General features: G+C 43.7%; 1 protein-coding gene across 1 annotated transcript; it reads left to right on the forward strand.

The window, feature by feature from the left end:
- Positions 1-4,947: 4,947 nt before the first annotated feature.
- Positions 4,948-24,915, forward strand: LOC119036470 (ras-related protein Rap-1b-like). Its single transcript, XM_053673153.1, has 3 exons — positions 4,948-5,035; positions 24,354-24,416; positions 24,542-24,915. The coding sequence occupies exons 1-3, from the start codon at positions 4,948-4,950 to the stop codon at positions 24,913-24,915; spliced, it is 525 nt and encodes a 174-aa protein (XP_053529128.1).
- The last annotated feature ends 137 nt before the right edge of the window (positions 24,916-25,052 follow it).

The raw sequence follows: 25,052 nt of genomic DNA on the forward strand, positions 1-25,052 counted from the left end.
AGAGGGAGCATGGTGCTACTGGTGTGTTGTCTAGAAACTGAACATGTGCAGGAAGAGGAAGCAGGGGGTCCAAGGAAATTTAGTGAGGCGTTGACAGGAGGGTGGACCCCAGAGAGCGTGAATTTACCTGGAAATCTAGAAGGGCAATCGCATCCAAAAGGTGGGTCCAGCCACTGTCATAGGGATAAACTTCTCAGAAAGACTCCAGTGTGTTGGAGGGGACAAGCAAGTATGACTCAAGAGTCCCCAGGTTTGGAAGAAGTCTTAGAGAACGATGCAAACTTTGAAAATAGGGAGACCATGCCAGAACACCAGGCTGACCTCCAGGGAGAAAAGAAACTGTGATTGGCTGGTGGGGACACCATCACTGCCCAGGCTATCAGGAGTCTCTTTCTCACATGCTCAGGTGCCTTTTGAACAAAGTTTCTGTAGATGTACTTGCTGTTGTTGGAAGCAGACTGTCCTGACAACCTCTGATTCCAACACAATGGCCCATCTAGAAGTTCTCACGTCACCAACTTGGCAATCCAGGCAGATGCCATCTGAGTCTAACTCTACCATTGGCTCTTTAATCTTTTCCATTGGTCCTCAGGTTGCCTGGAGACTCATGAGATTGCATCTGTTTTCTTTATTCTTCCAAGTAGTGAATTGCTTTGTTCCAGCAACAGATTCTCTTTCAACATCAGGTCAATATATCTATCGGGTGTTCAGAATGAGTACTTATGACCAGCGTGCACTATTTATCATAGCATTGTCTGTGTGCATACTTTTCCCCTGGAATACTTTTTAAAAGGCAACACTCTCCAGGTATGCAGATGGATAATACACATAGTAATCAGAAAATCAATAATTGATGAATTAAATATTACATTGGATTAGAAATGAGAAGAATCATTTCTTCCTTCTCATCACAATGCTCTCTTATTGTTCTAAATGGTGATTTAAGATTTTTTAAAATTTATTTATCTTTAGAGAGGAAGGGAAGGAGAGAAGGAGAGAAACATCAGTGTGTGGTTGCCTCTAGTGAGTCCCCTGCCGGAAACTGGCCTGCAACCCAGGCATGTGCCCTGACTGGGAATCGAACTGCGATTGTCTGGTTCACAGTAAATGGTGATTTAAAATAAATCAGTGATAAAAAAATGAAGATGTATATGTACAGGGTGGGGCAGAGTTGGTTTGCAGTTGTTCATCTGGAAAATAATACAATAATTAATAATACAAAGATGAACTATGTTTTGCATACTCACAACTGTAAACCTAGTTTTGCCCCACCTTGTATATACCTCCATTTTATTATTTAGTGATATGTAATGATTGTGAGCAGAAATGTATACATTTATACATGGGGGAGATCATGGGAATAAAAGAAGTTAGAAACCATATGGGAAAGGCCATGGTTAGTGACATTGCGCACTAAATTTGTGCATGAGCTTCCTGGCTGTCAAGTCAAAAAGGGGAATATTCTCTTTCTCTCTCTCTCTGTGATGAAAGTATGCAGGTAGACTTTTCCTGGCACTGAAATTGAGATTGTGTAGTGTGGTGGTTAAAACTGGATTTGGGACTCAGTAGAAGTGGTTTTGAGTGTTTTTTTGAAGCTCTCTCACTTATTAGTGTGGCTCCCTGGGTTAATGATTTTAACTCTCTGAATTTTAGTGTCTTTTTCTGAAAAATGGGTACATGCAGTAGTACCTATTCCTTAGGCTGGCTGAGAAGTTCAAATTAGAAAATGCATATTAAGCATGGCAGTGATCGCATACCACGTAGTTACTGGTTAATAACCATTTGTCAAAAGTCAGCAACCTACAGGGATCATCTAAACCAGCAAATTCTCCTGCAAGTGAGATACTTGTTGGAGGGACTATCAGAAAAGCTGAGGTATTTATTTAAAGCAATGATAAAAAAAATCATAGATACAAAAGTGTATTTTTCCCCTCCTTGAATTTTTGTAAAGGTAAAAATGAATCCAATGTGGGTATCATGATAATTAATAATTGTTGCTAGTATAGAAAAAAAGTATTTGCTATATCTGAGCTATTGCCAAGTGTCATATACTGAGAATAACAGTTGGGCTTACTTATTATGCAAAGAGGGTTAAACTGACAAATGTCTATAGTTAAGTAGTTTTTAAAAAATTAAATGTTGATTAGCTCCAAGTAAGAAGGTGGAGGCCTGCTTAGTATTTGAGAAGTATGAGACTTCCTCTCCTTGCCCTGGATGGACTGGAGCCTTGAATGGTGTGCTCACTGTACAATATGGCTATAGATACTCTGTTGGGTGGTCTGATATCCACTCAGCATCACCACCACCTCTTGAGGCTGGAGGGCAGTGTAACCAGCTATCATCTTCTCAATGACATTCTGAATGGATGGTGATATCTGTGGCACCAGAGGTACATTTGGAACAGGTGGGTGAACTTGGAGTGGGACAAGAGTAGCAAAGTTCCCCCTGAAGGTTGGGCATTCAGAATTTTCTCTAAGAGCAGTGAGGAGACTTTCTATATGCCTGGCCCTCCCATAGTTCCTTCTCAGTGAGACCAACCAGCCAAGAGTGCTGTTTAGTGTGTGATTTCTAAGGTCACGGTTGGACAGGAACCCGCAGTTGAACTAGCCACTTGTACCGCGAGTTGGTATGAAAAAACAAGATGGGTCATCAGATGCTCTCCTGAGAATTTCAGCTTGAAACCTGGAAAAACCTGCTAGTTCAACTCTGTCAGGGTTGAGGTCGAAGTGGCAGGAGAAGCCTAATAATTTCTATATATTCATTTCCTAATAAATAAGCCCCCTTCATGTTTAAGGTAACCTTACTGGGTCTCTGTCACTTGTAACTAAAGGAGCCCAACAGAAAACATATATGTGGACTCACTTTCCATTCAACTAGTTGATCATTGGTTCCTTCACTTGAACTCTATTGGCACATTTTTTAAATTAGAGGGATAAAAGAAAGCAATTGACTTGGGGTCTTATTATAAAGTGAAGCGGGTTTATTTTTTCTCTCTGCACCTCAGGGTATTCAAGATTAATTTGTTCTCTCTTTAAACTCTTAGAAATTCCTCCATCCACTGACCCTTCCACTGTCTTTAATCTCCCAAGGTCTCAAGGCTCTGTGTTTGATGAAAATTATTTTAGGTTGATATTTCTTAAGCTTCCCAGGGCAGTCGTGATCCCAGCCATGCTGTTCTGTTTGCATGTACTGCCAATGTCCCGGCATTTCCCATGTTTTGGCATTTAAACTACATCTCTCAGATACCCTAGTTTCCAGGAGCGGGAAAAGTTCTTAGTGCCCTGATTTTTGGTTTGTAAAATAAGGTCATTATAGTCTCATTCTCCTATTTTTTTTAGCTCTTAAAGAATCTGTAACTTGTTACTGCTTCCCCTTGAGCAAGTACATCCAATGTAGCCGTCCTCACTGAAGCACCTGTTCTATGGAATAAGACCTCCATTGGAAGTCAGTATTTCCATGGGAAATATATCCCCTTAGGATACTTGGGGGATCAGCATACCTGGCCTATGGAGTCTTCCTCGAAGGAGAAGATGGAACACGGACTTCAGTCCCGTGAGTCCAGTCGACCCCCCATCCCACCCCACTGAGCATTAGTTGGGAGGAAGAGGCTGAGTTAAGAGGGATATACCATTCTAAGAATATGCAAACATCATTCTACGTCTCTCAAAAGCATTTTGCATTTGCTTTCCATGGTCCTTGGAGACAAAACAATGATACTTATTAACTGAATGGTTAGAAAAAAATGCATTTCGATATGACAGCTGCAACCCCACGGCACTTACTGCATCTGTTGAAATGTCTTCTTCAAATTGACTTTCTTCCTGCATTGCACTTTGGGCTTCCGGAAAGCCACGTGGTGTCTATTGGGTTCATCGTTCTTCTGCATGTCTAGCGTGGTGCTGGTTCAGAGAGGGCAGTTGACATAGATGCCAAATGCATGGGCGAGTGCGTTCGTGGAGGACCAGCTCTCCTCAGAGTGCTCTGCATGGCTGCAGCTGCATCAGATGGTGCACGATACGCCCTTGGGTTCTACTGGTCTCTGCAGTTATTGAAGAGCTGCTGAGAGACGATGGCTGATTAGTTTAAATAAAACTTAGGCTTACTGCCCCCTTGCTGCCATGAGTCTCTTTTGAACTTTTCTATGCTAATAATCAGCATAAATGTTTACTGGTGGGCTGAAGTTGACAATCTAAAAGAAAAGTAGATAAATTGACTTAATTCGATGATCACATTTCTATAGTTGTATGAAAGGGTAGTTTGGCCAGCCCCTTTCTTACTAATCAGTGTCCTGAGTGCTGGTTGAGAAATAATTGTGTATATGTGGGTTCCACATTTCTTTTATCTTCCCTTAGCTTCTGGGATCTTGCCTTTAAGGTGGCTTTTAGGAGGAGAATGATAGTAACTCCCAGTTGCACCGAGATGACTACCTGAATGCTGAAATGATCAATTAAAAACCAGTCATCCAGGGAGATCCAGCGTGATAATGATGATGACACCGACTGTAAAAATAATAGCTGTTTTATTGAGAGACAAGCCCGTGTCTGACACCATTAGAACTAATTTGGTCCTTGTACTACAAGTGTTACGGGTGAGAAAGGGGAGGCACAGAATGGTTAATTAACTTGCCCGAGGTTATCTGCAGAGCTAGTGGGTGGAGGAGTAGAAGTTAAGGTGCTACAAAAATAGAAGCAGATGTTATAAATCAGAAGAATTAGTTGTGTTGCAGTTCCAGTCGGGGAATCAGAGGTCTGAAGATGGGTTTGAGTAAAAGTCCTCGCAAAGCCTCTGTTTGTTATTAAATGCAAGCACTTACAAGTTGTTCAGCCTTTAGGAGGGCTGGCCGTTTGGTTATAGGATTTTCGTGATTTAGTTTTGAAACTAAAGTATAATGAGAGGGTTAGTGGGCCTCAGCAGAGAGAAGAGAAACATGTTCAGACATCCGGGCCAATGTCAAGGTCAGCCTGGCGTGAAGATGGCGAGACCAAGGAATCGGTGGCAGCCGCCCTGCTCTTTGTGGACTTCTCCTCTCTGTCTGGCAAGTTTATTCCCTGGCTCTGGCACATTCTGAAAACACACGTTTGAGCTGAGCTCACCTAAAAGGACAGGTAGATTTGTTCACAAGGTCAAAGCTTCTGGTTAGTGAAACCTCAGTATTTATGCAAGAGTCACAGGTCCCCCAGCAATTCCGTGCTGTTTTGGCTTGCTTCTGCCTTAGCTTCTTTGAATGAGGCTTGGAACATCAGCTATAAGAGATGGGAATGGGTGTTAGTTTCCAAAAAAGCATTGTGTTTGTCAAATAAACTTGGGGAAATTGGGTCTAAAAACAGTAAGTTCATTTCATAACACCACCCTCAGGGTTTAAAGTACTTTGTGAGTGTCCACAGGGACATAAAACAGGAAGCATTTCTCAAAGTTATTAGTGGCTTTTTGTTATTGTTGTTGTTCCTACAGAAGCTTATTAGACTGACTGGCCCACAGAACAAATACCTTTTTGTAGATGCTCTTCAATCTACCTTGTGGATATGGATATACTTACATAGAGAAACAGTGTCCAAACCCATGTGTATATGAGGGACTCAAATGGCTGGTGAGGTAATACAGTCCAGTGGCAAGAGACGGAAGTCTGGACACTTCAGGCTTTCATTCTAGTTCTGTCTCTAATTAGCTGTGTGCAGACACGTGGCCATTCTGTATCTCAGTTTCTCTATTTAATAAATAAAGGATGGATCAGGTATTGGGGAGGTTAGCAAAAGGGGAGAGGGAGGAAGGGATAGAGAAAGGGACTTGATGATTCCAAAACAAAACAGTAGTAAGTAGCTAATGGTTGTCATTTTGTTCAACTCATTCATTCACTTGTCCATTCATTTATGCATTCAATAATGATTTTTTTATGTGCGCACTGTGTGCTAAGGGTAGCGGGAGGAGTAAAACCATTGTCCTGCCCTCTTGGACCTCCTAATTTAGGGTTAAGGGAATAGATAGTAATTAAGGAGACAAACTAATAAACAGATGACAACAAGCTGTGAAAAGTGAAAAGAAATGAACTGTGTGAAGTGATGGAGGACAGTAGAATTAATTCCAGTTTCAGAGGATGTAAGAATGTACCCTCCAAGGAACCGGAGGGGAGTGGTTTTTTTGCCCCTTGGCCTCTTTGATGGGGAGTGTGGGTAGGAAGGGATGATTGATTTCTCCCACCCCCGCATGAACTTTCATGGGGCTTGTAGTATGGCTTTAAAACAATCTAGCCTTTCACCGGTGAGTCATAAAATGAATATGAGACCCATGATTCTATAACTCCATGCCCAGATGTGCCTTGAAATATTTCCAAATCCAGCAAATGTCCTGACGCTCCATCACTATTCTTCTGTAGGTGGAGTGGAGAAAGGTCCCGGTGCTGGGAGCCAAGAAATTTGTGTCTCAGCTCTGCTGCTGAGGAACTGAGCCACTGGGGTAATTCCCTCAACCTTTCTTAGCTTTATTTTTCTCCATTTCCAAAAATGAGGGAATAGGTTATATTGTCCCCAATGCCTTCTAGCTCTTAAGCATCCATTCCAGGTTCTTTAGAACCTTCGTCTTGTTTCTCTCTTGTCTTTGGCATTTTGGATCTAATGTTGATGCGGGCCTCTTCCTCTCCTGAACCGTCCCTTGTTATTTAGAACATCCTGGTGACTTTACAGACTTGAGGAACTAGTAACTCCTGGGCTTCTCTGTCCCACAAACAGGAACATTAAGAAGTCACCCCCCCCCATGCCAGGCATTTGACATGCGTGAAGGGCTCATTGAATACCGAAAGGTTTAGGTAACTTCAGCACTGAAGGTGCCCGTTTATTCACCGTCATTGGTCAGGCAGACCAAGTTAATATCTAGACTAATTGAACACATGAATCAGAGAAAATGATGATTCGTTGCAAGTGGATGTGCTTTAAAAAGATGGGAATAATGAAAAACTAACGTAAGACATATTGAGCTGTATGAATTTTATAAATGGAAATTCCTGCCTGGAAAAAGAGTAAGAAATATATCGAGGAGCCTTGAAGATCCCCTAGCCAAGCCTCTCATTTTTTCCCTGGCTGGGCTCTTTTTCTTTTCAGGTATCGTTCAGTATCATAAATAAAACTGTTTCCGCAGGAAAGGCTCTGAAGGCCTCAGGAGAGAGGAAAAGCTGCCGGGTGTACCTGGTCAGAGTGAGAATGAAGTTCTGTCCGAGGAATTCTTTACATTTAGACACGGGTGCGAGTGTGTGCATGCGCTCTTCCGGGGCAAGCTGCTCCGCACGCCTGGTAGGGCACCCGAGGCCTTCTGCTCAGGTTCCTGATGGGTCACAGTTATTCTTTCCCTTGAATAGGAGAGGCGTGGCAGATGTGGAGATGCATTGCTCAGACCCTCATTCAACTAACTGCCCCAGCGGTTGGGAGTGCTATCCTCAATATCCTCCTGCTGTCAGTCTCCTTGCCCCGGGGGCTCCATCCAGTGCATGTTTGATGCTGGTGTGCGTCCTGGCTTGCTCACGTCAACTCAGGACGGCTCTGAAGGGCACTGTGGCTTCTGATCACCCCGAGGGCTGGGGATGCATCACAGGGATGGCACTGCATCCTGACTTGTTCTGCCCAAGCCTGCTTCCCTCCCTTCCCTTTTTCATAGGTGTTGGTCCCATGGACACTCCATGGGGGTGTTTATTAACACTCCAAGATGTTAATAAGCATCTGCAAGCTAATTTCCAACTTCGAGCCACTTCCTGGGAGACCTGACCGGTGGCAGAAAACAATAATACAGGGCCTGGCACCAATAGCACCCCTTCTTAAAATTATAAAATCATAAGCATGTAATTCTGTCACATAACAATATCACACTCAAGCACACCATAAGACATTTTAGGTGAAATGTTCAAATTAAAACTATGAATTAGTACACTCATATTATTACCCTACCAACCACACTTAAGCAGGCCTTACTCCTGCTGGACCCTGTGTATCTCTGAATTGCAAATTGGATCGTATTATTTTCTTGCTTCGAGTGTCTCTGGGATAAAGTCCAAACTTCTTAGCGGGGTTTAAAGGTCCTTAATGAACTGAGAACATCAGTCGCCTTTGCAGCTCCATTTCCCATTGCTGCCAAACCTACACCTTGCACTCCAGTATGTGGTCTGGAGTGTTTCAAACACTCTGAGACTTTAAATACTTTTTGGCCCTTTGTCTTACCTCATGCCCTTGAAAATCTCTGTCTTTCCTTCAGGACACATCCTGTGTCACAATTATGATCGTTCACACTCATCAAACCCTTCTAATGGGCTAGGGGCTGTGCAAAGTGCTCTTCGTACACGATTCACTCATCCCAGGCACTGATGGAGTAGGTGCCATCATCATTCCTGTTTCACCGGTGGGAAAATAGAGGCACAGACAGTGTAAAAACCTGTGTAACATCTCAAAGTTGGTAAATAGTAGAGCCAGGACTCACATTGAGGTAACTGTACCTTTACCCATTATACTGACCCAGCCTGTGCACGTCTTCAGGGAAGGAGCTTTCTTTTGATATGCACCTAGTAGATTGCAAATGAGTGTTGAATGAATGAACACATGTGAGAACTACTGCCCCCAGACTCCAGGCCCTGTCCTAAGCCCCATCATGTTGGGTAAAGGAGGAGGAGGGGTCTCCTTTTTTTTTTACAGGGGTGTTTCTTACTGTAAATCAGTGGGCACATGTACAGTGACTGCTCCTCTCTGCCCATCTTGGGCAGCTTTCCATTAGCCTGTTTAGCTAAGGCCCGGGCCACTCTGTCCTCTGATGCCCTCCGTTCCATTTGAGATTGGAACCTGTCCAGATCCTCTTTTAAAGGGTGGCTTATCAGCATCTCTGCTGAGTCCCCAAATGGAATTCTAGAATCTGGAGGCCTGGGTATACATCCCGCTTTGCCATATTCTGATTCTGTGCCTTTGAACCTTAGTTCATTCATTATGAAACAGATGTAATCATAAATCACAGTCTTCTTAGAGAAATGAAAGAGTGTAGGCATCAAAGGCTTAAACGCCAATGAATATTATTTATTGTCATAATGGTTTGCTGTGGTTGTCTTTCAGTTCCTTCCAGGCTTGTCCCTGTCAGGTCTCTGTACCCCACTCCCTGCTTTTCACTTGTTCTTCCTACTTCCAAGCCCCTTCTCATATTGTTCCAGTTTCTTTTCTCACCATCTACCAAAGTGATGCATTCCCCAAACATATATTCCTTATGGTAAGAATCAAGCCTATGATCTAATGTCTACTCTGAACCCTGAGTAGCTAGAAAATATCAGAATTTGAAAGTACCCACAAGACAGCGTAATTGAAACTCAGGGAAGTGGAGTTACTTAGTCAAGGCCACAGAGTAAGCTAAGAGTCCAAAAGTCAGTTCTATGGCCTCCCAGTCCAGATTCTTCCCTGTTCCTTTGACTTTAATTTTCTGACTTGCTTTTGCATGGAGGAGCATCCATGTTGCTTCTTCAAGTGGCTTTTCCCCTGATTCTGCTGGGAGCTTAGGTGACCTTTCACGTGTTCCTATGTGCCCTACCTTTCCCCTTAATGGCACCTACATAATTGTAAGAAACTGTTGGGTGGCTATTTTCCCTAAGAGACTTTAAGCTCTATGAGTGCAGGGATTGGCTCTGTCCTGTTCACTATCTATTCCATGTGCTTGGCATGTAGAAAGTGGTCAGTAATATGTAGAAATATGGTACGACCAATCAATATCTGACTGACCAGCTGGGGAGCATATACTGCATTGTAAGTCTTCCTGCTGCTTTTCCAGTGAAACCCATCAGGAAGACCAAGGCATGGGGCTGAGTATTTACGTCCTCAGGCCCGACAGTTCCCTTTCCGCATTTCCCTTCAGGCATGAAGGTCCAGCAGTTTTCCCAGATGCATGCCCAGTGGGATCTCTGAACTAGTTCCGGTGTAACTCTTCTTGTCCGTTGTGATGATCAGAGTCAGTAAGTGAAGAAGTAGGGGTTGGTCATCAGATGGCTTCACAGTCCCTTGCCACCCAGAGATTCTCTGATTTTTGCCATTCATTCATTCTCCATCAGTGATTCAACACGTATTTGAGAATCGACCATGCTTTAGGCACAATCTGGACACTGGGGGTACATCAGTGAAGGAGCCAGATGTAAATCTCTGCTGCATGGGACTTAGATTCTAATGCAGGAATATGGACAATGTGCATCACACGAATCAGAGAATGGTGTGTGCTCTGGGAGTGTGTAAGGCGTGTGGCAGGAGAATGGGGGGAGGTTCTGAGACAATGAGGTGTTTCAATTGTGTGACATTAGGACTTTGCAAATCTTTTAGATGGAAAATCTCAAGTGGGTGACCCAGATTCTGCCGTAGCCACATCACAGACCAATGAAAGATGAGAATCCTATTTATCACACATCCCCTAAATGCCCTGTGTGACCTTTGCTGACCCCTTGACAGGTGTTCACTTCTCTGGATGATCTGGCCCTGCTGGAGCTGAGGCTCCAGAGCTAGAGAGATAACGGAGCCATTAATTTCACCTCCATAGGCTAATCTGGTGTCAAGGTGATTTATACTTCTCACTAGCAGATAAAAGTTCCGGAGTCCCAGGGAGTTCAGTCACCTTAATGCCATTAAAGCTATAAATACCTTTTGAAGACACAGATGGTTGGTATTGAAATATCAGCCAAGTGGTCTATGAAGGCTATGGAAATCAACCACTCCCCTTGAGGAGTGACTCTGCTCATAGCCCCTGGAGCCTTCACAGGCTCCTCCTCCCATTTGAATTGCATGTCACCTCCCAGGACTCTCCATAGCGCTATTCTTCATCTTGAAGGGAGGACAGGCCATATTAAAAAAACACCTTTAGAAAGAGGAGGACTTTGTTTAGGGTACCTGCATTCATCTCCATTGTCTGCTTCTGAATTCATTTTCTCCTATGAAAAATCCACGAATGTAGTGTTAATATCCAATTCTTTTAGCCCTTTCCCCAATTGTGTTAATTCTGCATAGAATTAAGATCAACTTCTTCTAATAATTTCTCTGGGTCCTCTGACAGGCCACAGGCTTTTGTCCTAGGAAAGCTCGCAAAAGCAACCACACTGGCCAGCATAACGCAACACCCCAGCTCCCATGTGTGTTATGTATTTATGTGTCCTGTGCTGCAGTTTGGAGATCCATGGATCTGAGACGATGGAAAACAATGCAAGAATGTGCATCCTTTCAAAGGCAGTGCTGCATCTCTCATTTTGGGTCTCCAGTGTCTAGACCTGTTCTCAGTGTTTGAAAGGCATCATGTAAAGAGAATAGACACATGTGGAAATGTAGTGGAACCTGTTTGGGGGTTTAAGCATGTCTGGCAATCTGGGGTCTGGGGTAAGGGGTTGGGGTAAGGGACCATGAGGGCAGCACTCGGGGGCGTATTTGTATGAGGAGTACCTGGGGTGAGAACTTAAGGGGAGAAATACCTGTGTATGTTGAATTTGACCCACTTATATGGCTTTGGTCATAGTGGGGCATGTGATTATGAGTAAAGTGTGGAGCTGACCCCTTGATTTGCATGTAGCTGAGCAGGAGGGGGAAAGGAACACTTGGAGCCGTCTCATGAATACTTTCCAGTTAATGTCATACTCACCCAGAGCTTCCTGGCAGTGCCGATGGTCCCACTCCACTGTGCCACAAACCATTTCTCAGTTTTGGCTTGTTCAGAGTGTGGGTTATAATGTCAGCTGGGCATCTGCAGCGCCTAAGAGGGGACAAACAGAAGTGGGGAGGCAGTGTGTGCAGAACAAGTTCCATGGTACTGACTGGATTTGCATGTGAACATGTAAATGGACCCCCAGAAATGCTCATGGGCCTTGGGGGGCGGTCTTTGTCAGAGGCTGAGGCTCTACGTGATCAGATGGAAGCAAGGCAAATAATTATTGCTGTTAGTGTTGTGGCACTTGGACCCACAGGCTATGAAATTGTGCGTGGGTGTGTGTGTGTGTGCCTCAGACTCAAGGATGCTCAGTCAGGACTCCAGTGGTCCCTGAAGATCCATCTCCGCTTCGCTGATGCTTATTTGAAATATAGCTGGGGCAGCAGGTCTGGGTGAATTTCCTCCTGGTTTCCCAGGAGGAAAATACAGCTCAGGACACTCGTTAGTCCAAAGGTTTCAATGCAGTAGAAGATAATTAAGGATCTTCAGGTGAGCACAGAGAAGAATAATCGAGAGAAGCCAAATGAAAGATAATGGGAGAAGAAAGGGAAATGAAGGACCATAACTCATAGGAGGTTGGCCGGTCCTTGTTTAGATGCTAGGAGGGCTGATCGGGTAACTAGAAAGAATGGAACGAGTTGTAGCCAAAGCAAACATCACTTGAATGTCAGGATGTCTCAAGTGAGGGATTCGTTAAACTGGAGGCACAGAAAGTGAATCATCAAATCTGCTCTCCCATTTGGAACAAGGGCTGAGGCCCAGGGTCTGCTCCAGAAAACACCTTTCCAGTGTCTGCTGCTTCTACTCTTGACCGAGTTAGAACAAAGCTGAGCTTTGGAAGGCAGAACTGACCCCATAATGATGAGACATGTCCTGCTGTGCCAGTGCCCTCCAGGATGTGAGAAGTTAAAAAACTGAAGGGAAATGGAGACTGGAAATGGTGTTCTTTGGCCAGGAAAGCTGGGCGGGGAGTAGTGGTCCACAGGGGGCCTGTTTGCAAAGTGCACAGCTTTCCTTCTGCTTGTCAAAGTGGCTTGTGGCTCAAGGAAGTCCAGATTTCTTTTGCCTGTACCTTTCTTTACCTTATGAAGTCAGGCAGAAATGAAGTGCAATTTTCTGGGAACTCGGAACGGTTTCTGGGTGACTGACAGGGCTGTACTGGGGCACTTCCCAAGCAGTCCAAGCTGGCCCTGTGTTAGACGGTAAATATGAATCTAAGGGAAACCACACAGTGATCCCTTGTTGTTAAAATAGTGGTTGTGTACTGCTTCAGCTCTGTCTGGACTACAGTAAATGTGGGTACTTCACTGTTAACTCACCTCCAGGGGTGTGGAATGGGCATTGTCATCAGCCTGGTTTGCCCGAGACCGAGAGGTTTCTCGGATGTGGGACTTTCAGTGCTGAATGCAAGTCAGACCCTGGAAAGCCAGGAGTACTGACCTCACTCACTGGGGAGAGTCTTACATGCCAAACACTTTACCTGGTTGGTTTCATGCATCTCTTCTGTGCCCTCTGAGGCAAACTCTATTACATTTATTTGCATTTTTTGTTTTTCAAATGATATTTAAGATTTTAATTTATCAATTTTTTTTAAGAGGAAGAGAAAGTCGGGGAGGGAGAGAGAGAGATTAATTGATTGATTTGTTCCTTTTTGAAGCAGTCATTAGTTGATTTTTGTATGTGCCCTGACTGGGGATGGAATCCCTAACCTTGGCATGTTGGACAACACTCTAACAAACCGAGCCACTAGGCCAGGGCCTGTTACTGGAAAATGAAGCAACCAGACACCGAGGGATTCTGGAGTACGAGGTTTATTACCGTGCACGCGACCAGAGGAGTCAGTCTCCAAATTCTGAGCCCCGAACAAAGGATTCTTGGGGTTTATATAATCTACGGGGTCTTCCTGTCTACGTAGCAAAGCAGGATACAGAAGCGGAATGTGGAAGTTAGTTCTAGCTACGTGGCAGAAGCAGAGTACAAAGGCTAAATGTGAAAATTAGTTCTAACTGTGGGGGTGCTAGTCCTAGCCCTTGTGAACATCCTGCTGTTTGCTTTCCCAAACGGCCCTATCACTCTTCCTAGGGTGCTTGGGATTTGGGTAAACAAAGGTTCTTCGAAGCTTCCCATATCAGGCCTACATTTGCTTCCATTTTTATGGGGAGTAGCCCAGCAAGAAGAGATCAACAAACTTGTTCCTAGAACATCCAAGTCAGTTGTCTCTGGGTAGTGAGATTTCAAGGGAAGTTAACTGTTTTTCTCGGTAGTACATATTGTTTGAATTTATTAAATGAGAATGCATTACATAATAATAATAATAATAATAATAATAAAAGCCCAGTGAGCTGTGGGAAAGTAATTTCCAAAGCCCTGTGTTTAATGAGTTGAGTTTGGAATCTTGCTCTGGTTAATTCCCAAGGTTGTGCGGTTTGTGACTACAGAGGCAGGACTGGTTAGAGAAGCAACGCCCTTGCTATAAGGTCCTCCTGCTTTTTGGGGAAGTTTCTATCCTCAGCCCAGCTGTGTTAGAACCACCCTACCCTGAATTCTCTAAAATGGAGACAATGACAAGGACTTCATTTGAATGGCTTTGCAATAGGTTAGAGTATTCTTGTGTGTGGTGAGCAAATTTCTTTACAGCTGCAAGATGCCAGATATGAAAATTTTATTTTTAGCATATTTAATCAGCACCCTGGGGCAAATGCTGATAAAGTTCTTGTATTTCTCATGAATATGGGAGAGTATATGGGAACCCAGCGGAGGGCTCCTAAATTTCTCTATTTTACCACCTGCACTGGCCCTTCCCTGCTGTCTGGAGCATCTGTCCGTTCCAGTTGCTGCCTCAGAGGGAGGGTGGGGTAAGGAGGGGTGGCCAGCTGACCCATGTGATGGGGGAGGGATGGAGGAGGCTTTGAGTCCTGCTGGGCTGGACATCTCAAAATCACTTAGAAAACATTCCGTGTCTGCCTTGAATGTTCCACATTAATGGGACTCATGCTCATTCTAAAGCAAATTCCCTGGTTTGCTGTGTCCCCTGATTAAGCCTGAAACATCGAAGGGGCCTAGAAATTTCCTTGCAATGCCTCTTCCACTGCCTGGTGCTCATTCATGGTTTGGTGGGAGGCACCTGGGTATTGTGATTAAGGCTCTGGAATCAGGCCGCTTTCATTTGAATGACGGATCTGCCCTCCTCTGCCCCTAAGAACTTGGGTCATTTGGTTCACCCCTCTAATCTAATCCTGTGAAGATTAAATAATATAATGTATATATAATGTCTGTTGCAGTGTAAATGCTCAATGCCTGCATCCATCAGGATTTGACCAGAGCTGGCAGAGATCAGGGGTAGTTTTGGCTGCATGGGCATGGGCCAAAGATGTCATTCATGGTTGCCAGGAAGGGAGATCACAAGAGACTGGAACTTCATGGGCATGGCCTGAAGCCGTCACCTAGAGGCAAAGTTTCTTCTTTTTCTAGGGAGAGCCTCAGTCCTTTCAAATCCTCCTGACGAATATTGCTGAGCTCACTCAGGGTAATCTCCCTTACTTAAAGGCAGCGGGTTAGGGGCTTTCATTGCACCTGCAAAACCTCTGAGCAGCACCTACGTTAATGTTTGATTGAAGAACTAAGGACTGTCACCTAGTGAAGGTGACACATTAAAAGCCGTCACCAATTGTTAGCTGTTACAATCTGTATTAGTTTCCTGTGGCTGCTGTGACAAATTACCACCAACTTGGTGGCTGGAAACAACAGAAATTTTTATTCTTTCACAGTTCTGGAGGCCGGACATCTGAAACCAGAATCACTGGGCTGAAGCCAGGGTGTTGGGAGGACTGTTGGGAACGGCTCTGCCTGGTTTCAGGAATTGTTTCTGCCCCCCATGGACAAGGCTGAGTGGGCGACCTCTGGACTGCGAGACACTAAGAAGACAAAGCTTATCACTGGCAGCAGCGCTGCTTCTGCTTCATCCCCCTGCCCCCAGTGCTTGGTCATTTAGTCAGTGGTGGGTAAGACCCCTCAGAGGAGGGGCAACCTAAGCCAGACACGATCACTTGGGAGGCCCTCAAGGAAGGACTTGGGGGGCTGCAGCAAAGAGGGGGTGATGGACCCTTGCCCCCCCAGCTATTCTTACATAGCCTGAGTCCCCATTTCCATCTGGGAGAATCGCTTCCTGGCTCTAATCCACTTAAGCCTAAAAACCTATGATGGGGAAGGCGGTGCAGCCCTTTGCCGGCTAGAGCAGGTTCCGGGGTAATCAGGCATAAGAAAGAATTCACAAAGTCCTGTGAAACCTGCTTTGTTTAGAATGCTCTCATGTAAATGATAAGGGTCCAAGCAAGAAGTTTGTTCCTCAAAGTTTTATGGCTCTTTAGCTATCCAACCCTGACTGAGAATAAGCCCTCATGGTTTTTTTGAATGCCATCTACTGTTTGATCCTTACCTGTATTCTTGTGCAAAATGAACCCAATAAAAGCCCATTGAGGAAAAGGTTCTTGGTCTTTCTCCTCTGAGAGATTGACCACCTTTCCTCCCCAAGCAGATCATGTCTTGGTAGTATTATTTTCATACATGGCAATGGGGGGGGGACTTGCAGGTGAAATTGCCCCCACAGAGGACCCCGCTCCCTCCAGAGGCTTAGGGGAGCATCTCTTCCAGCTTTTGGTGGCTGCTATCATGCCTTGGTTTGCAGCTGCATCACTCCAGTCTCAGCTTTAGTGGTCACAATTGCTTTCTCCATCCGAGTGTGCACTGCATCATCCTCTGCTTCTCTCTTACACAGTGGTGACTGTTAGGGCCCACCCAGATGATATGAGATAACCTCCCATCTTAAGATCCCTAACTCAACCACATCTGCAAGGACTGTTTTCCGTGTAAGGGAACATCTGTAGGTTCTGAGGATTAGGACCTGATATCTTTGGAGACAGTTATTTTGTCTACTACACCATCTCTCCATGTATTTTTAGAGGCCTTGCTTTATGCCAGGACTTGTCAAATGGTGGGGAACACTGAAATGGAATAGGTGCAGTCCATATGAAAGGAACAGAACGTAACATAGAGTATAGGTACGTATTATCTATGTAACATGGTGGAATCGGCTGCTGTGATAATGGAGGCTGAGGAGTCCCAGGAAAGCCAGGGTTGTTCCATTCCAGGTCTGAAGGCCCAAGGAGCGGAGGAGCTGATGGTGTGTGTCCGGGTCCAACTGTGAGGGCAGGAGAACGTGCCAGCTCAGGCAGTCAGGCAGAGAGAATGAGTTCTCCCTTCCTCCACATCGTTGTTCTATTCATACCCTCAGTGGATTGGATGATTCCCACCCACACTTGGACTGCAGTCTTTCTGAGTCACTAATTTAAATGCTAATCTCACTCAGGTACACCCTCTCAGACATGCCCAGAAACAATGTTTAGCCGAACATCTCTGGGTGCCCCATGGCCCGGTCAAGTGGACACACATAATTAACCATCACTTTGTCCCTGCCTTAAAGGAGCCAGCTAGTAATAAATGGGAGTCTGCAAGCACGTGAGTAATCATAATACAAAGGAGACGGTCACAGCGCCTCAGACTGGTTGTGTGTAATGTGTTTCAGGATTTTAGAAGAGGGACCAGATCACTCTCGATTGTGGAAATCTGGAAAGGCTTCCTGGAGGAGGGAGCTTTGAATGGGACCTTAAAGGAGGAGATTGTCAGAACAATCAGTCTCAAATGCAAGTATGGGACATAGTCACCTGGGAAACTTGTTAAAACACAGAGTGGCGGGGCGCCACCTATCAAGTGTCACATCCTGGAACAGGGCCTGGGGATATGCATGTTTAGCAAGTTCCCAGGCAGTGCTAATGCTGGGGAGCAGGCTCTGAGAACCACTGCTCTAGACATGGAAAGATGATGGTGGTGGGGAGGGTCCTCTCTTCTCTCTCAGATTACTTCATGCCACAGTTCAGATGTCTTTTTCTGAGACACAGTCCTCCTTCACGATCTAAGAATATTTGTCACTGTTACCTGTTCTACGCGGTTTTCTTCATATTACTTATCTCACTTTCACGGGCGTGGCTGTCTACCTCTCCTGCCAGAATTCGAGTGCCATGAGCGTAGAAGCTGTCTCTGTTGTTCACAGCACTTAGAACTGTGCGTAGCACGTAGTAGGTGCTCATCAAATAAATATCTATGCAGGGAAAGAATGAGTGATCTCCCAGGTCCTATGCAGTTGAAAGTTCTCCAACTCCTCTTTGTTCCTGCAGCACTGAACTAGTTACTTCATCCTGAGAACGATTATTTAAATAGCATTAAGTGGGTCAAGTTGGCTATTGAGAGGAATTTTTCACTAAGATGTTCCAGTCAACACCTGCCTGTGCAGAACTGAATCCAGTCTAGAGTTTTCTTAAGTAGTGGGAAAATATCCATAAAAATAATTAAAATGGTGTATATTCATTTAATTCTTAATATTTCCATTTTTAATAAATATTTAATACATTGTTCTTCTGTGAGGCAAAAAGCCAAGAAATTTCAGCAGTAATGTGTGTATAAAATTTCTTTTTTTCCCTGAAGCAGCACATTTTGAAAGATATCTCAACAGGTTATGACAGGTAGAACAGGAAAATATTATTTTAATTTTCCTGGGTCAATTATTAGAATGACTGCAATATGTACATACTTAAATTGCACTTTATCAGTGCGATCCATTCTGTAGAGGAGGGGAGGGGAGGGAGAACTGGACTGGTTTATTACAGTCAAGTTTGTGCCCCAAATGCCAAAGCGCATGAAATGCATTGGCACCTGGATGCATCTGTGAAAGGTGGCATTGAGCCGGTCTAGATTCGGCTTCCTGCTTTATAGCAGGTGGTGAAATCTAAAGAAAATCCCAAGCAAAGGACATCTCATGGGCTATTTTCCTAAATTTTCTCTTCATGATCAGCTGTCAGATGATAAACAGTAATGGAAACTTGGAGCGTGCAGAAAGACATTTTGAATAACTAGAGATTCATTTTAGGGTCTGATTAGAGTATAGGGCTCTACCTTGGTTCCTGTCCCTCTGAGCAGGACTGGAGAGGCAGACTGGGGTCAGGGCAGGAGGAAGTATGACCTAAGTGGAATTATACAGCAGGCCAGTGGTTTGCCTGGGACTTCCCCAGGTTCAACACAACAGTCACGAATCCTGCAGAAGCCCCCTATTCTAGGCACACCCAGGTGACTGTTTGCCCGGCAACAGGTTGGCTCCCTTATTAGGTAATGACACCCTGTTACTAGAGCCAGGAAATAGATGGGATGGCCACCTTCCTGCATCGATAAAGAACAGATTCCTGCACCGGGTGGTCGGTCTCTAGTCACCTCTTTCCGAGGTCCCCTGGCTGTAGTCCTCATGTTCTGTAAACAAATAACCCAGCCTAAAGAAGCTAAATGACTGTTTCTATAAAACAGTGTTACTTACATGATTTCCTATTTTAACTTAAAGGTAAAGATGGACAAACTTAGGACTTTGTAACAGTTGATCATCTTTTTTTTTGAGATCGCTATTTGATGAATAAGTCACTCCTTGACCGAAGATGTGTAATTCATTTTTTTTTTAATTTTTAATTTATTTATCTTTAGAGGGGAAGGGAAGGAGAGAGGGAGAGAAACATCAATGTATGGTTGCCTTTTGTGCGTCCCCTGCTGGGAACTGGCCTGCAGGGAACTGGCCTGCAACCCTGGTATGTGCCCTGACTGGGATTCGAACTGCGATTGTCTGGTTCACAGGCCCGCGCTCAATCCACTGAGCTACACCAGCTCATTGTTTTTTAAATCTCCTGACCGCATAGCAAGACTTTTTCCTTTTTGTTGGTAAGAAGATTATTTTGTGTGTGTTTACACGTATGTGAGAGAAGAATACGTGTAATAGGAGAGCATTTTCTTTCACAATTCATCATTTATGAGCTCTACTATTGATAATTCTCATTTATCAATAAATGCTGAACACCCTTTGCTCTGGAGGACAGTTAAGCGGTCATTCCTTTATCGATTCTTCCTAGAGGTCATGGGCGGTGATAGCTGGTGGGTGACAGAAGTGGGGGATGGGAGTTGGGTCAGTGGAGGGCAGTGCCACCAGGGTGGCATGTGAGGTTTATCTGTTCTCTCTATCAGCCCGGCTAATGGCAAATAAGCAACTGAATTTTAAAATTAGATCTTGCATCTGCTCTAAAAGGAATGAAACAGTTCCTTGAACAGTCATTGTGTGTGAAGGGATTATAAATTGCCCACTCAGTATTAACTCTTCCTTTATTCTCTGCTTACAGATTCCTGGTTTTGTTTAAGGTAGCAATGTGAATAGTTCACAACACTCCATTTCACAGTTCCTCTTGCAGGCTGGATGGCTCTGTAGTAAGGTTTTGACCAATGTGGAACAGGCAGACGAGCTTTTTGCATTTTCTCTTACTCCTTCTTCCCATTGAAAAGAGGTTATAATGTCTGGAGATGCAGCAGCCATACTGTAATCATGAGGCAACAGATATTATGTAAAGACAGGGGAGTATCACATCAGTCCTGGCATTGTTCAGCAGTGAACTCACACCTGTGAGATGACTTGGTTAAGCTTGTTAGTAGTTCCAGTGGAAGGGTTTTTTTGTTTCATGCAAGTGATTGCTTCCTAACTGACTCAGGAGAGCATGATATTGTGGAGAGAATGCTGTAGTAGGAAGCCAGAAAACTATGTTCGAAGCTTTTTTTTCCTGGCTGTTTTCCTTTCAGAAACTTATTTTAAGATATTCCCTTTAAATCAAGTCCCCAGTTGCCACTTCTCATTATGTGGCACAGAGTAGAACCTCTACAAATGAAGTTAAACTTGAAAAATAGTACAAAGGGTACCTTGCCATCCTAATGCAGATGGATTGGCCAGATGATCGATGAGGTCCCTTTTAGGTTTAAGAGATTAATTCAATGCCAAGTTATTTCTTAAAGAGAGCTGGCTATTTCAAAGAAAATAGCTTTTTGGTAGTGGTGGTGGTAGGGGTGGATATGTGTGTGTATGTGTGTGTGATTTTAGAATTAAATAATAAAACAGGTTTTATTTTCAAGATACATATAAAAGCCTATGACAAAATATCAATAATGATTTTTTTTTGTTACACTAGAGCTGAGTGTCCTGCTACTCCTCACTGTGTTTTTCTTGTACAGATGCTTGTCTTCTCTGCCTGTGTTGGGTTCAGCTCTGTCAGCTTTTACATACTGTGCTCCTCTGCCCAAAACCTGTGTTAAAGTTGATTGCTGTTGATGAATTGCCTTGAGTTTCCTGGAGGTCTAGGATTATTGTAAGCTAAGAAAGGAGGGTCATGGTGGGTGACAAAGACAGACAAATCTGTAACACAATCTGTTCAATTTCTGTGCCCCTTAATCTACGCCTGTGGATGGTCCCCAGTTCCTCGATCTGCATGCCCTGTGGTGCCAAGGAGCTTCAATGCAATGGACTGGAATGACTGTGTGCAGTGTCTGTGCAATGTCATGGCCATTGCCTAGACATGGAAGCAGGCAGGGCTTCGTTCTTAGAGGTCATTAAACCCATCCACACTAGGGACTTCCTGATGTCTCCCAGAACTCTAGACCTCTTTTCAGTGTAATTAATTCTCAGAGGGACAGCCTCCTCCTCAATATTGATGGCACTGAGGAACGTAGGCTGCCACTCAGGATAATTACCAATGGGTTGCCAATCACTGAGTGAAGCTTTGAAGATCATTTGTCATTGTAGTTGCTTTGCAAGAGAAGAGAAAGCAAATTGATTGGTAGAGTTCCTCAGGCTGAGAAAGAGAATGTCAAGGATGATTTCAGTCCCTCACCCCTAGCAAGTTTGCTCATAAACTGTGCTCCTTCTCCCTCCTCCTCCACCACTCCCTCCCCCTCCACTTCCTCTCATGCCTGCGTTATGTTTATGATGGGGCAACTGGCCACCTTCTTCTTGGGCTCCCCTCCCGCCATGGGCCTGCTACAAAAGCTTGTTTACTTCTTCTTTAGAGTTCCAGGTGGAACTTCTCTTGCCACCAGCATCTGAAGTTAAGGGCACGGGGTTGGCTAGGACAGTTGCTTTAGGGGCGTTGCTGTAGCTCTCATCAGAGCCATTAGAAGACAGCTTTGAATTCAGGTTCCTGGAGTCTGTTCAGACTTTTTTTGTCCAATGACGTATCTTTGTTTAAATGAGTGTCTTGTCCAGTGTACACGTTTTAAAATTAAGCCATTTTCGAGTTATGATGAGAGCATTACAGTGCCAAGTGTTACTATCAAACTTTTTCTTTATATTTAATGTTTTCTTTGTATTTTAGTAAGCGTATTTTAAGAATCGTGGACCTCAACCTTTGAAAATCAAGTATGTATATTGTCCTGGAAGGCAATATTGACTAGAAGGTAAAAGCAGAAATTAAAAAAAATTATATATGCCTGACTTGAGTGACTGGTTCTGTCTCATCCTAGTCGTCTTATTTAGGATAAGGCAGAACAACCTGTCTGTGCCATAATTTTAAAATTATAAAAATAGTTCCTATCTGCTGGAGTAGTTGCTAAGGGTTATTTAAAAATGAGATAATGTGGGAATGGCATTAACACAGGCCTTAATGTAGAGTAAGACTTAATAAATAGGAAAGGGACCCCCAAAACCCCTGGAATTATCTTCTGGAGGGTGGGACCCCATAGCTTCCCCCTCAGGGTGAGTGTTCTAGGAACCCATCTGTATCAGTGTACAAGCAGGTGTATTTGTGAAAGGCTGTGTTCAGCTTCAGTGAATTTTTTTTGGAAGACTCTTTCAACACGTTTACCCATTTCATGATGGGTGATTTATGAGGGCACCTGCCCACACCACACTGAGTGTTCAGCAGTTTTTGACCAAAAACAGTATGACCCCCATGCTCTGCCCTCCCTAGTCACCGATCTCACTCTGAGCAACTGTTTTTTGTTTCCCCCAATGAAAAAGGCCTCAAAGGGAAGCATTTTGCCGATGTAGAATAAGTGAAACAAAATATGGCAGAAGCACTGCAAGGCACCAAAATGGACGAGTTCAAAGACTGTTTTGAGCAGTGGAAAAAAAGTCTTGATAGGCACAGGGGTGTCCGAACTTTTGGTGTCTCTGGGCCACACTGGAAGAAGAGTTATCCTGGGTCACACGGAAAATACATAAACACTAACAAAACCCCCCAAAATCTCATAATGGTTTAAGTAAATTTATAATTTTGTGTTGGGCCACTTTCATAGTCCTCCTGGGCCGTATGCGACCCACCGTTCACAGGTTGGACGCCCCTGAACTGTATCACATCAAGTGGAAAGAACTGTGAAGGTGACAGAAGTATAAACATAGAAGAATAAATACACAATTTTTATAAGTAAATTCTGGGTTTTTTGTCCCCCTCATCATGGGTGTGTGTATGAATCTAGGAATAAATTGGAGTCTGAGATACATACTCATACACCCATGTAGCCTCATTAGCATTGTACAGTGATGATATTTTTTGTAATCTATAAGTTGTTTTTTATTAAAGTGTAACTGACATGCAACATTATATTAGTTTCATGTGTTCAACATGATACAAATATTTGTATATATTGTAAAATGATTATCACAATAATTTCAGTTAACAAAAGCATGTTTATATGTATATTTACATAAATGCAAGTATGTGTATAGGAACATTATTTCTAATGGGCATCTGGTTGTAAGTTGCCATGTGGTATAGATTTTCACTTGAAATTGTTCCACTTAATCATTTTTATTTTCTGCAGTCCACCCTCGACAACAACTAGTTTTGTTTTTTTTTCAAATCGGAAATATGCGACACGCCCAAACCTTCATTAATTCGACAGCCTCTGCACAGTGAGCCCTGACTTCATTGCATGGCATGTTTCCTGTTTGGCCCCCAGTCAGAATTCCAACCGGATCCCCTTTCACTTAGTTTCCCTGATAATTTTATGCCACGATTTAGCTTCATTTAATTCTCAAACATCTTACTTTTCTCTATGTTCGAGCCTTTGAACGAATTGTTTCCTTCATCCGAAATACCTTCTACCCCTTTCTTATGGGAATTGGAAATCCCTAATCCTGCTGGAGATCCAGCCAAAATCTCACTCTTGTTTCCACAACTCTCATCCCCAGAGATTCTATTCTGTACCTCTATTCCAGCCCCTCTTTCACTGAATTGTAATTTTTTGTAACTGGGATTTCTCCTCCACCAGATTTAACCCAAGTGCCTCTGCAGTGGCTCACACAGAGGCAGAACAGAGTGTAGGGTTGCAGGACATTTGCTGAATATTGGAATGAGTGTGTGTAAGCGTAACACATAATGTTCACATTAAAGCCAAATCAAGCAACTAATAATTTTTGCAGTCTTTAATATATAATAACTATACGTAATTCAGTTTTACCTTACTATTAAATAAATACTTTAGCACTTACTTGAAAATATCTTGTAGGCTCGAGCAGTGCTCTCAATTGAACTTGATGCAATGATGGAAAAGTTCATGCTTACTAATACATAACCATTACACATCTTTCTACTGAGCACTAGAGTGATCAAGAAAGTGAATTTTAGAGTCAGGAGTGTAAACCAGCCAGAGTGGTGGCAATGCAGGACTGCCCTGGTGCCCGGAGAAGTGACCCAGAGGGAGCAGGAGGCACAGGGTGATGCTGGCTATGGGAGCTCGTGACAGTGTAAGAGGTACTAGCTTTTGACAAGTTTGCAACATACATGAGTATAAGCTGGTCATTCTTAGCTCAGGAGGTGTTGGAAAATCTGTGCTGACTATACTGTTGGTTCAACAAATTTTTGTTGAAAAGTAAGATCCTATAATAGAAGATGGTATAGTAAGCAAGTTGAAGTAGGTGCACAGCTGTGAATGCTTGAAATCTTGGATACCACAGGAATGGAACAATTTACAGCAACCAGGGATTTGTATATGAAAAATGGACAAGGCTTTGCATTAGTTTATTCCAGGACAGCACAGCCCACATTTAATGATTTACAAGATCTGAGAGAACAGATTCTTTGGGTTAAAGACATTGATGATGTTCCAGTGATTTTGGTTGGTAATAAGCGTGACTTGGAAGAAGAAAGAGTTGTGGGAAAGGCACAAGGTCAAAATCTAGCAAGACAGTGGAACAACTGTGCATTCTCAGAATCCTCTGCAATATCAAAAATAAAAGCGAATGAGATCTTTTATGACCCAGTGAGGCAAATTAATAGAGAAACTTCAGTGCCTGGGAAGGCCTGCAGAAAGTCACCATGTCAGCTGCTTTAATGGACTAAACATGTTGTTGCTCTGAGCTGGGTCTGAGGAACTGTTGCCCAATTCAACAGTGCCAGCATTCCAACTTCGTTAAGCCTACCGATGCCTGACATGGACTTTCTGTGGCGGTGCCCTTTAGACGTGGATGA

The sequence above is a fragment of the Artibeus jamaicensis genome, unplaced genomic scaffold (assembly GCF_021234435.1).
Source record: "Artibeus jamaicensis isolate MK-2021 breed Jamaican fruit bat unplaced genomic scaffold, CSHL_Jam_final contig_797, whole genome shotgun sequence".
Lineage (NCBI taxonomy): Eukaryota > Metazoa > Chordata > Mammalia > Chiroptera > Phyllostomidae > Artibeus > Artibeus jamaicensis.

Bases quoted from the DNA above. Each gene is read 5' to 3' on its own strand.
- LOC119036470 (XM_053673153.1), top strand. From the start codon at position 4,948: ATGTCAAGGTCAGCCTGGCGTGAAGATGGCGAGACCAAGGAATCGGTG. The intron at 5,036-24,353 runs GCAAGTTTATTC...GCTTTTGACAAG, and splicing joins GGACTTCTCCTCTCTGTCTG to TTTGCAACATACATGAGTAT. The intron at 24,417-24,541 runs TGACTATACTGT...ATACCACAGGAA, and splicing joins AGGTGTTGGAAAATCTGTGC to TGGAACAATTTACAGCAACC.